Source organism: Miniopterus natalensis, chromosome 3 (assembly GCF_054644295.1).
Source record: "Miniopterus natalensis isolate mMinNat1 chromosome 3, mMinNat1.hap1, whole genome shotgun sequence".
In the NCBI taxonomy this organism is placed as follows: Eukaryota; Metazoa; Chordata; class Mammalia; order Chiroptera; family Miniopteridae; genus Miniopterus; species Miniopterus natalensis.
The window spans coordinates 95,816,882-95,829,965 of NC_142083.1; the positions used below are offsets into that span (position 1 = coordinate 95,816,882).

At 50.3% G+C, this 13,084-nt stretch overlaps 1 protein-coding gene across 1 annotated transcript in view; it reads left to right on the forward strand.

Moving 5' to 3' along the window:
• KATNIP (katanin interacting protein) overlaps window positions 1-13,084 on the forward strand; it is a 175,237-nt gene that overhangs the window by 40,193 nt on the left and 121,960 nt on the right. The window contains exon 3 of the mRNA XM_016216235.2: window positions 9,750-9,826. Coding sequence (XP_016071721.2) covers window positions 9,750-9,826 — 77 coding nt within the window. The remainder of the gene's footprint in view (window positions 1-9,749; window positions 9,827-13,084) is intronic.

A 13,084-nucleotide genomic window follows, 5' to 3' on the forward strand; every position in this document is an offset into this window, starting at 1 on the left:
CTTCAGGAGCACAGCCGAGGAAGGGCATCACTCAGCCCTGGGTGAGCGTGAGCAGGGAAGAAGGGGCATCTTAGCAGTGTCATGAAGCCTTGAACCCAAAACCTTGCACCCAACTGCCAGCCTATGAGCTGCTTCTCGTGGATGCCTCAAAGTCTCCACACAAGTGCCCGAAACCAAACTCAGCCCTGCTTCTCCTCCTGCCTTCACCTCTCTGAGAATGGCACTGCTGGCTGTCCAGTTGCACAGGCCAGAAACTTTGGAATCATCTCCAATACTTCTCCCTTGCCTCCTTTTTCCAGCCATTACCAAGGCTTGTGCTTTCACCTTAAAAATATCTTCTCCCTGCCTCCTTCATGTTTCTGACACCTCTTGCCCAGCCGCCTCCTATGTGCCTCCCAGCACCCACTCTGGGCCACCTCCAATCTCTATTCCAATGTCCACCCTCCACCCAGTAACACAAAGTGGCTTCTCATTGGCCTGGGGCTAAGGGCAAAGCTCCCTGCTGCAGCCCACGTGGCTTTGGTGGTCTGGCCCGCTCAGCCCTGCGTCAGCCTCTGCTCCTGTTGCCCCAGCTCCTCCGTCGTTCCTTGTCCCTCCTACTCTCTGCTGACTCTCATGGGCACCCGCTTCACATGTGCATCCACTTTGCTTCGAGCACACTCCCCTCTCTGCCCCTAAATTAACCTGTTTGATAGGAGGTGCTCAGTAAGTCTGAAAGAAGGTAGGAAGGCCAGGAGGGGGAGGTGGGGGAAAGGGAGAGGAAAGGATCACAGTCCACATGGTCGGTGAGGGGGAGGGGTGAGAGGGAACTGCTGTGAACTGTCTCCTTTATGTTCTTGGGTCTGTGTGGTCTCATATGGCAAGAATGTGACTCTAGTGTGTGTGAGAACATTGACTGTGGGACCCCTGGACCCCACTGAACTGCCCTAGACTTGAGCATGAGATTTCACTCCTGACCTAGGGTTTCCCCACCACTCTGCACCTGTCATTGGCACAAGCAGGCTTTGCCCCTCATCCGGCTGAAAGCAGGCCTGGAAGGTCAAAAGCCAGTTCCCTGTGGCTCCCCCCTAGGATCAGCCAGCGTGCTCTGACCATGCTCCATCCCAGCCCCAGGCAGGCTCTTGGGTGTGCTTGCGTTGTGCAAGGATGCCCCCCCCACCTAGTGAGCTCCCTTACAGTTCAGCGGTGGGGGGAGTGGGGCACACAGGACTGCTTAGTGCCACAGCCCTGAGCAGGAAGGGGCTGGGCTTCTCTGAGAAACAGCCAGAGCAGGGGGTGGGGGGGTGGGGTGTGTGTGTGTGTGTGTGTGTGTGTGTGTGTGTGCAGTAGCTCCAGGCCCAACCTGCCCAACCCATAGAGACGCTCAGGAAATATTTGTGGAATAAATAGGAAGGGACCCCTGCGTGCTTGCCCCTGGGGGGAGAGGGAGTGTACATTTATGCCCCCAGGCTTGTCCTGGTGATGGATGCGCTCTGTGGGAGGTTCATTCTCTTAGAGGGAAAAGTTCTCCTGCTAGGCAGGGGGTGGAGGCAGAGACTGGGAGGTAAATTCCACCTAAGCTGCCTCTGTCCTCCCATCAGGCCAAGCGCTGGTCCTGCGGAAACGAGAGGCTATGACAGGTAACTGCAGCCCTAAATCAGTTTAGCACCAGCCTGGGAGTGCGAAAGCCGCATCCCTTCTCCTTAAGGGTGAGAGGCTATTCATGCCGCACACGTGCTTCCAGGGGCCCTTGCAGGCCTGAGTTCCATCCCAAGCTCTCAGGGGTAGGGCAGCGAGGCGAGGAGGGTGGCATCAGCCTCAGCCATCGTGACTCACTTAGAGCCTAGCTGAGATGATGCCAGGTCAGCTCAGACCCTTGCCATAGCTCCCGGCCACCTTACAGAGCCTGCACCATGGCCTACACCCGTGTCCCGCCCATCCCTCCCACTCCCCGCCTTGCTCTCTGCTCCAGCTGGTGGCAGCTGCTCTTCCTCTTACTTTTGTCCAGACTCCCACAGGGTTCTCTTCCTTTGCTTCCTTTGGTCTCCATTTTCTGGCCTTCTCTGACCTCTGGCTGAGAGAGCACCTCCCTCCTGCCCACACTCCTTCTCCTAGTCTCCGTGGCACTTAGCACTGTCTGACATACAACAGATTTGCTTATTTTTTATCTCCTGTCTCTGTTCACTAGAATGTGAGGCCACGGCAGCAGAGACTTTGATGTCCTCCCTGCGTGCCTCCAGAATAGGTGTCCAATAAATACGGAGTGAACGGGTGTAAAATGAGGTCAGTGCCTGCCACCTGGCAGGCTGCGGGGATGTGGAAGCTCTGGCCCCGAGTTTCCCAGTGTGCGGTTTGCAGACTTCCACAGCACGCAGGTGGCATGAAAACACGTGCCATTTTACTAGGTTCAAATTTATGCCTGCCTTCTGTTTGTGGCATTAATATACAGTCTCCTTTTAAGTTAAGCTCGTTTAAGATTTTCAAAAGAGAAGAATCTATATTTGCCAGCCTAAAAGTTAGTTTATAATATACATTGCACAAGAGGACTTTTCTGAGAATCAGAAGAAATGTTAATTATTTTTTAACAGATATGTATTGAAAATGATTTTTTAGAGAGCTATGTAAGAAAAACAATTTCTAAAGATACAGCATACCGTGTCATGCATCCAGGAGGAAATCCTAGAATCTGGGTCTGCATTGAGATTCTACAGTCCTGGAAAGTAAATATAAAATCTCAAGGTATGTATTGGTAGCAGTAAAAGATGGTACCCAGGGTAGCGTAGTAGTAAATGTAAGCCTAAGGTATTTGAGAAGTAAACCAAACCCCTCCTTGGCGTATCCATCTGGTGTGTGCAGGACATGTGATTGTGTTACCACGGATACCCTAGGCGAGAGAAACTCAGATCTTTGCTGCAGTGTTTTGTGTCGTTTTGTTCCACCTCTAGGGGGCAGTATCAGCCATCCTTTAGGGCTCGATTGCTTGGCTTGTTTGCTAAGTAGGAATACTGACTGCAGAGTATTTGTTGTTCCTGTTTGGGGGATGGGAGTGCATCTGATATGTCACCAAAAGCAGTAAAAAACCTACTTAGAACTGTACTTTTTCATTCACCTAATCAATATGCATTAAAGACTTATTACACAGCAGTGAGACACAGAGAAGAGAAGCACTGAGAGGACAGAGGAGTTGACACTGGGGGAGGGTTTTGAAGGAAGAATAGGAGTTTTTTACTATAAGATACATCTGGATCACCTCTTATATGGGTGTAGGGCCATCATTGAGAACATTCGTTAAGGTATCATTTTAGGTCTCTACTAGATGCTTCTCTGAGACCTCGAACATGGCACAGACTTTGGATTCAGAAAGCCCTGAGTATCAACTCTACCACTGTACCACCGAGAACTCACTGAGGTGTAGAACACACACACACACATACTGCAAACTGGCCTGAGTAAAAAAAACAAATGTATTCGCTCTTGTGACTAAAAAGGCCAAGATAGTGCTGGCTTCAGGCAGTTAAACACGGATGTAGGTAAGAGGATGTGGTTTCTATCTGGCCTGTCTCCCTCTGTCCTCAGTTCTACTGCCTCGATGTTGATGTCGCTCTTGGACAGAACTCTCCATGGGACATATAAGGGTGTTCCTAGGGTGAGCCTAATCGGTTGACAGACATGGCTTCCTTTGTGTGGCTCTCGGGACTAGTAGCTAGGCTCCTAGTAGCTCTCAGCTCATGTCAGCTAATATTCCAGGGGAAGAGGGATAGGGGCTTGTCCAGCAGATTCAACCAGTCCTTGAGTTGAGTCTGTTGGCCTGGCTTGGGGCACATACCTAGCCCTGAACCTGTCACATGGCCAGGAGGCAGAATAGCCCGGTTGGCCAGGGGTAGGTCATGTGCAGGCAGTGTCACTCCCCCCCCCCCCCATGGACTGAGAGTGGAGGAGAGGTGAATTCCCAAAGGAAAACTGAGGTGCTGTAATCAGAAGAAAACAAATAGATGCTGAGCTTACAAAAACAACAAATGTCTGCTGCCCCCTTAAACGCTTTGTGGCCCACATGCAATTTGCTCCAGTTTTCAAAGCCTCAGTTTCCTCCTCTAAAATGGGGCCAAAGATCCTAGAGCGTAGCATTTTTTGCGACACTCACAATAAGACCCACAGAGAGTATAATAAATGGCAGTTAAGGCGGCCTGAAGCGTGGGCCCCAGTAATGGAGCATTCATTTATTGCTCAAAGGTTGGCCCTCAGTTCAGATGAGACGCTGAGGGGAGGGAAGGAGGGGAGGCAGAGTACCCCAGGTGTATGGAGGTGCTCTGTGAGTTCTGTGACCCTGACACAGGGTTTCCACAGCCTCATCATTAAACCATTTGAAATCATTGTTCTTCTCTGCTGAGGCCTGACACCTGCAAGGTTAAGTCCCGAGACAAGACATCAAGACATTCGCAAGCCCTGAAAACCGACACCACTCCCCAGCTGCTCGCTTATGCAGCTTGGGCTCTGCACTCACTAAATCAGCCTGTTTAGGAGAATTCCAATATTCTGGTCTCAGAGGAATGCGTGATTCCTGAAATATAGACTCCGCCTGGCTTCTTTAAACATAACTGATTCTTGGTGTTTCTTTCCAATTCCATTTCTTTCCCCCCAGAGAGAATTAATGATATGGCCATTGATAGAATTCCGCACCATCTCTGGGGCCAGCCTTCGGGATGGATAAAGATGATAGAATAACAATTGTGCAGCGAGGCTTTGCCTCTGCATCACATCCGAACTGCTTAGGCCCTTCACCTGTTAACTGGCACTTCCTTGGCACCCGTCACTCTAGTCAAACCCAACTTTTGGCCATGAACCTATTAACTAGCACCTTCTTGGCACCCGTCACTCTAGTCAAACCCAATTTCTGGTTCAAGCTTTTTCAGGCCCCCAAACCTTTTCCCCGTATTGCTCCTTCTGCCTGGTGTGACTGTCCCTTTTCTTGTTGCCCAGAAAACACTTCAACTTCAAAATTTCAGTTTAGATGTCACCTTATTTATTTATTTCACTCAGTCAGGATTTAGTGAGTGCCCCTGTGTGCCAGGCACTGTCCCGGGGGCTTGGAATGCACAAGTGGTCAAACACGGACACAATTCCTGCCTTCGAGGAAGTTTCATTCTAGTGCAGGGGCAGCTCAAGTAATGAAAGACATAATAAATCAGGTAAAGCAGGCATTAAGTCAGTGGGGATTGGGAGTAGGTGTGTGTGCACAGCCTCTCGGGACCTCCCAGGGACGGTAAGATCTGAGGCGAGCCTTGAAGGAGGTGAGAAATCTGGGTGTTTACTTGGAAGAAGAGCACTCTGGGCAGAAGGAATGGTGACCCAAAGCCCTGCGGTGGGAGCTGGGTGTTGAGGGTGCTGGAGTAGAGTGGTGGGAGGCAGCTCAGAGCTGCAAGTGTGCAGCGCCTGGTGGCCGTGGGGACCCGTGTAGAAGAGCATGGTTCCACTTACCTTTCATAGGGCCCCCTGGCTGTAGCAGGGAGAGCAGACTACAGGGGTGGGGGCAGGAGCAGAGGCCAGCGAGGGGCCTGAACCAGAGTGGTAGGGGCAGGTGGTGAGAAATGATCAGATGTTGGATATGCTGCAGTTTTCACGGGGAGCTGATGGGTTGAATGTGGAGTGGGAGTGTAAGCCAGGCTTCGAAGATGACTGCCAAGGATGGGGGCCTGGCCGTGGCCTCAAGGGGGCCTTCCTGGTTCCCTCATTCAGATCCTTGGCACCACATTTTAATATAATCATTTGTCTCCTGTTTTTGGTCTCATGTGCCTTTGGTAATCTGATGAATGGTATGGACTCTCTTTGCAGAAAAATACCCATGTGCATTCAATTGAATGGGTGTTTCCAGAACTCCTAGCAGGCCATTCCCGATGTTAGGGACTCTGGGCCACTGTGTATACCCTTGACTGGATGCACAACAGCAGGGGGTGCCAGTCACACCACTCCGGACAGGAAGGGGCCAGAGTCCTGCAGAGCAGTGCCTGGCTGGTGGTTGAGTACAACCTATAAGTTTGTGTCTGAATATACACTGGGTCAGAGCTTTTTTTTTTTTAACCCTTACCCGAGGACATTTCATTGATTCCAGAGAGGGAGGAAGGGAGGGAGGAGACGAGAGAGAGAGAGAGAGAGAGAGAGAGAGAGAGAGAGAAATAGATGTAAGAGAAACACCAGTCGGCTGCCTCCCACATGTACCCCGACTCGGGATTGAGCTGCAACCTGGGTATGTGCCCTGACTGGGAATCGAACCACGACCCTTCAGTGCATGGGATGATGCTCTATCCACTGACCATGCCGGCCAGGGCCACTGATCAGAGCTTTTGTTAAACCTTCATTGCATAGGTAACAGCCCCACAGTAAGCACTTGGTAAATGTTTGACAAACATTGCAAGACAGTGATGATAAACTTGGCACTTTATAAGGTTCTCCCACCTTTGTGGGGTGCCTTAAGTGTTAATGCCTCCATTTTATAGCCAGAGAAATGAAGTCTCAGTGAAGGGGAGGCAGTGTCTGGTGTCTGACCAACCAGAGTTGGGGTGAGGATTGGCCGAGTTGGTACTAAGTCAGCCTCAGCGATTGTCATCACTGAGCTAGATGTGGTGAAGCTAAGACAGGCCCAGGACCAGGCTCCCATGCCCTGTCCCCTTGCTTGCCCACAGTTCTGCCCTCCATGGATTTATAATCCGGCTGGGATTATAAGGGAGAACCAGAAAGAAAAGATCCTAAATTACTTCCACTTTTCTCCTAGTTAATCCTTAGAGCAGCCCTGTGTGGGAGTCATTAATATCCCCTTTTTACAGACAAGACTAGGCTCAGGGATGGTAAGAAGGAGAGATCAGGGGTGACTCGAAGTCTCCAAATCCCCAGATAATTAGTGAGCAATATGTATAGTTAAATGGTAACAGTTTAGCAGTTAATCATACGCTATTGAGCACTGTATTGTATATAATTTAATACCAATCTCAGGGTTTCAGAATGAGCTGAAGTGAGTGGGGTTGAGAATGTTGGGGACGACTTCATGGAGACTTCAGGAACTGAGCTGGGCCTTGGAGAGGATTTGGGTGGAGGCTGGAGGGGTTGGAGTAGATTTCTGGAAAAAGAGATAGAATGATTAAGGCATTAGGGTAGGACTGAGCATGGGTGGGGGTGGGGGTGGCTAGGATAGTGCTGTTTAAATAATGGAATCTGTAAACGTGAATGTAACTAACGTTCATTGAGGGCTCTCTAGGTGCCAGGTACTGTGCTAGGTCCTTTCCACTGTCACTGCATGCAGTCCACATTCACCCTGGGAGGGCAAGAAAAATCCTGCAGACAGGTACTGACTTTACCTCCATTTCGCATGAGGAACTAATGGCAGTGTTGGGACTTGGAGCCAGGCTGGACTCCAAAGCCCCCTGTTCTTCCCTGCTCAAGTTCAAATTACTCAAAGTGGGCCCACGGGCATTGCCTGGGAGCTTGTTAGAAATGCCCCCCCCTACCCCCCCAACCAGAGCCTGCATTTCAGCACAATCCCAGGTAATTGGTGCCCACATTAGCATTTGAGAGGCGCAGGCTGGTAAAAAGTTTGGCTGGATATATGCTTGTGCTCTTCAAGTCTTTCTGATGACGCCTTCCTCCTGGCAGAGGTGGGTAAATGGGTTTCTGGGGGGTATGAGGTGAAGGCCCAGGGCAGCCCACCACAGGCTGAGATCCCTTTGAAGTCTCCTATTTCATCTAAAAATGTGATAGAATGTTTCATTCCGTACTGTAATATACCAGTGGCCATTTAAATATTTCAAAATGGTTACGTGAGTTGCCTTAGAGGACCCAAGTTCCTGGAAGATGCCTGGAAAGGGTTCCCTTGTATCTCAAATGGGGTGATAATAACCACTTCAAGGCTGCTGTGAAGATCAGAGGGGACTCGTGTGTGGAATCGCTGCACAAACTGTCCCCATCGTATACATGTCCTTCTGGAAGGAGCTGAGCCTCCTCCCCAGACCCAGTGTCCTGCAACCAGCTCTCCTCAGGCCTCAGGCCTGGACTAGGAGCGACTCTCCGGATCACCCAGCGAGGGCGCCCATTGCCTTGTAGTCAGAAAGAGAAGTAAAGACGGAGAGAGACCCAGAAAGGTGAGATGGACAGAGACAGTGACCCTCCACATCTGAGGCCAAAGGAGGAAGGTAGCCAGGGAGGCCCAGGCGGAAAGCGTGGGGCGAAAGGAGGCTCACTGGGCGGTACAGGAGCAGAGGCGGCCCGGGCAGGAGGGGGGCCAGCAGCGCCCCCGCCCGAGCAGCTGAGCAGGAGGAGGGAGGGGCTCTTGCATTTGGTTAGGGAGGTTTGGGTCATCCTTGGGGAGGGTTCTGTAGAGCAGCGGGGTTCAAGCCAGGTTTTGACAGTTAAGAAGGAAACAGATTCTTTTTGCCTCCTCTCCATGTTAATCATTTGGGTTTTCACACAAATTGCATTTTTATTACAGATGTCTTGCTTGACATTTAAAACTTAATCCCTGTAATTTGTGACTAGAACCAAGTTGATATTGTCCCTTTAATCCATTCCTTGGACAAAAGTTATTTAAGAAACATAGAAAATGGCAAAGTATTGTTTATGTTATGATCCTGTTTTTGTTTAAAAGGATGTGCGTTTGTGTGTGTGTTTATAAATATGTATATATGTATATTATAAACAAAGAAAAACATCTAGAGGAATATATATCAAATTATAATGGGGATTTTACTAGTATATACATATGTCACTTTCATGTGTAGTTTCATTAATTATACCTGTAAAACATTATATGGTCAGATTGTGATTTTTGACATAATTCTTTGAGCGGCAAATGACAGAAACTCAGCTGAAGCTTGTAAAGCAGTAATCAAATTGCCTAGGGGTGGGTCCAGGGGCTCAAACGATGCCATTAGGAATCTCTCTCCATCTCTCAGATCAGCCATCTTCTCTATTGACTTCATTCTCAGGCAGTTCCAGACCCGCATTTCATCAGCTTGGCACTGCAGTGGAAAGAGAACAGCATTTCCCCAAGAGAATCAGCAAACCCAGGGCTGTCTTTCAAGGGCCTAGCTTGGGTTATGGCTCAGCCCTAGGCCAGTGAATCATTGTGGCTGGGGGAAGCACTATGTTGATGGAGGCTAAGGCCAAGGTCATGTGACCCTAGAGGAAAACAAAGGCACTTTCAAGGGCATCTAAAGAAGCCAATAAACTGAAAGAAGGGGCTGAATGGTTCCCCAAGGGGAACCCAGAGCTCTGTTGCCAAAAGGACAGGTGCAAACCCTCAAATGTCTGCTCTAAAGGGATCTTCACTCTCTGGGTCATATATTTTTGTAATGACTGCCTTGTTTATCGTAAGCATGCATTTCTCTTGCAGTGGCAAGGGAAAAACGAGATCCCCTCTTAAACAACTGATTTGGGTTGCATCTGGTTATAACAGTTGAGGAAAGTTAATAATGAGTGGGAGAAAAGAGTGAAGCCCAAATCTTGTCCAAGCGCTTGTTTTTATAGGGCATGGGAGGAATGAACAGTGGTGCTGGGGATTCGGCCTTCTTCTCTTCGTAGATCATTAGTTGTGTGTGTTCAAGACCCACTGGGACGTCAGACCATCTCTGGGGCTCTGGGGCTCCAGAGTGATGCTCCTGGGGAGCCAAGCCTGCGTCAAGGTCGGCCTCTGCCTCTCCGCCTCCTATGCTGTGTGTGCTTCGCCCGGGCCTCAGTAAATGCTCCCCTGCTTTCCCATATCACACTGCTCTGTTTCTTCATTTCAGGGTTACACTAAGGACATGGTGACAGACTTTGATGAGAAACATGATGAGTATTTAATATTGCTTCAGCAGAGGAACCGGTAAGACAAACCGCTCCCCGGCAGCCCTTAATATTAGCCAAATAAAAACCCTATTTAGATTTATTAACAGCACGCAGGCTCTGGTTCACATAGGAGTGGGATGCAGTCACCTCTACTCAGAGGTAGGGAATATTATCTGCAATGCCAGCTCCTGTTTCTCCATTCACTGATTTAATTGCGTCTCTTGATTGAGCTGTAGGAAACTGCTCCACGCGTAAGTACCCCCCCTTGCCTCCTGTTTCTGTTCTGGGAGAAGGTGGGTTTGTCATGAAAAGCTAGGATTTGCCAGGGCCTGTGCATTAGTCACCTCAAGAGCCCAGCCTGTGATCTTACAGGCTGTGCTGGTCTTTTGAAATCTGAGCCTGTAATCATGCCTTGTTATGTAGAGGTGGAGTGATTTTGCATTTGTGTTTGAAGTTGGTCCACATGTCACTTAAAGTTAAGTCAGCATGGATTTTGACTCTGGAGTGCTGGTTCTTGAAAGAGCTGGCAGTAGATGGACGATGCTGTGTTTAGTGACCGAGGTCACAGCAGTGTGGTCTGGTTCAAAGAGGCATCGCATCCTCAGTGCTGCTGAAGTCTGCAGGGCTGCGGAAGGTCATTTTCAGTTCACTGTGGTTTGTCTCCAGGCCTGGGGCCTGCAGTAAGCTGGGTTTGCAAGCTCAGATGCCAGGCAGTGAGTAAAGCCCGCTCAGTGGGGAGAGGGCACTGGGAATGTTCACAATCAAGTTGCTCAGCTCAGGCCAGTTGTTGTTTGTGGAAACACAGGCCTGGGGCCCATGGCCTCCAAGGTTGCCAGAGAAGCTGGAAATCTGGGCGTGTGTTGTGAAACCTCCTTTGTTTTAAAATGTTAGTAATGGATTCAAATAAAAGCACGAAACAAACAGAAGAATGCTGCAGGCCCCTGAAACAGACCTGCAGGAGGCGGGAGGGTTGGGTGCTAATTGGACCTCTGTGTTATGGGAATGACAGCCCAGGTAGTCTTGCAGGCCAGGTAGTCTAGGGGTTGTCATCCTGAACATGGATCAGCCCTTCTCTGACTGGCGGTACTCCTGGTGCTTGTCACCTGGGGCCCGAGTGGCATGTCGCGTGGGACAGATTTTTATGTGCAAGATAGTGGCATGTGTTGTAGGAGTTTAGTGTTCCTGCCCACTGGCTCCTTTTCTAAAGTCTGCTGAGACCCCAATATCTGACGACAGCACCTGCCTGCATTTCTGGATGCTCCCTGGTGAGGTCGTACCTCCCCCAGTGGGGAACCTGTGAATAGAAAACTCTCTGGGACCAGCCAGAAATGCCTCCTTTGCTGGAAGGCATTGTCCTCTGCCCAGATGCTCTGTGCCCATCTCCCTCCACCGCCCGGTGGCCTCCAGCTAGAATAGTGGAAGGGTTGTGCTGATTGGCCCCATGTGGGTTTTTTTCATTGTCATGAGTGCCATGGAGCAAAGTGTTTTTTATTCAGTTTCTGGCAGGTGGGTGGTGCCCCCAAACACCTGAGTCAAATACTTGTGACTTCTCTGGGATGAGAGTATCATATGGGCAACTCGCTTCTTATTAAATGGGGATCAATAAGTCCATGATCAAAGAGGTACCAGCCTATACAGCTGTAGGAGAATGTCCAGTGAGCAGGTTGCAGTGCAAAGGGAGTTAAAAAATATATCAGAACTGAGTTGCCTTAAATTTTGGGGACGTGTTGTCACCAAGAGGGAGCTGGCTTGATGACAGGAAATGAGAAGATAGAACTAAAATTAAACACCTAAAAAGAAAAAAGGGGGGTGCACCTGAGCTCTCATCAGGTGTTGCTTTAAAGGCACCTTTTCTGGAGTGCCAGCCGTGCCAGGCGCCTCGCCCCATTGTCATTTCATTTTTTCCGCCTCCTACCCAGCGAGGCAGATATGGTTATTGCACCCATCATTACAAACAAAGAAGCGGCCACCAGAGCAGTGCAATGTGCCGAGGTCACGCACCCGGGAAGCCGCGGAGCTGGGCTGGCCTTTCTTCAGTACGTTTTGTTTGACATTGTCAGAAATAATCAAGAGGAGAGAAACCTGCCGGCATGGCTGGTGGCTCTAAGCTCATTATGGAGGGAATTTGCAGGAATAAACTGCAGTTTACTTTTACTGGGTAGGAAACGAGCCTCTGAGCTTGACACTGTGCCTAGAGGGAGATAAAAACCCAGGCTGCTGTCGGGCCTGAGAAGGGGGTGGGCGCTGCGTGAGTTCTCAGGACAGACCTCCCAGAGCACAGCTGCCCCCAGGTGCTGGGAGACGTTCTTCTTTCACTCCTCGGTGGGAGTTGGCGGGGCGCCTTCTCAGTGCCTAGCGTGACCGCCAGTATGAAGAACACTGTGATGAGGAGGACAGACTGCCTCAGTGCGCCTTTACTGGAAGGCACAGAAACCCAAGGTAGATGGACTTTAAGCAACAAGGAAACTTACTGGCTCATGAAATTACAACCCCAGGATAATACTCTGGCTTCAGGCATAGTTGCATCCAGGTACTCAAATTATGTCACGGAAATCAGTCATTCTCCATCTGTTGGCTCTGTTTTCCCACACTGGAGTCATCTCAGGCAGGTACTTCCCTCACAGAGGCCCAGGTGGCCGAGAGACGCCGCATTTACGCCCTCCCTCCAGGGGAAGAGAGTGCCTCCTTCCTAACAGTTGCACAGAAGTGCTGATGAGGGCTCCCATTGGTCAGGCTGGGGCCCCATTTTCATTCCTGAGCTAATCACCCCTTTGTCTGGTGAGGCAGCTTGGGCTGACTGGCCACTCCTTGGCCACCCGTTAAGCTGGGGTGGGGTGGGTCTCACCCACACTGTGTGGAGTAAGGAGTGGTTTAAGTAGGCAGCTATGCCTCTCTAGGGCTCTGATTGGAAGGTGGGGAGAGGGGCCGGGCAGGCAGAAAGAACAGGTGTCTGCCACACAGCCCTTGCCCTGAGGAACTCCCCAGGCCTTGGCAGGTGAGCACCAGGCCACCTCTAACTTGGCCAGAAGAAGCAGAAAGTGGTCATGTGCTCCGGGAGGGGCACAAGGGAGGTTGGGGAGGCTAGGGAGATGTGGCAGCTCCATTTGCCCTGCACAAAGCCTCCCTGAAGACACTTAGTGACCTGGTCATTCACCTTCCCAAAAGATGTAATCATGCCCAGCGGGACTGATGAGAGAGCAAGCAGAGTGACCAAAGGGCTGAGGTGTGAGGAGGGACTGAGGAGCTAATGGCCAGGGGGGCTGTAACACCCACCTCTCAATTGTGGAGGGGGGCC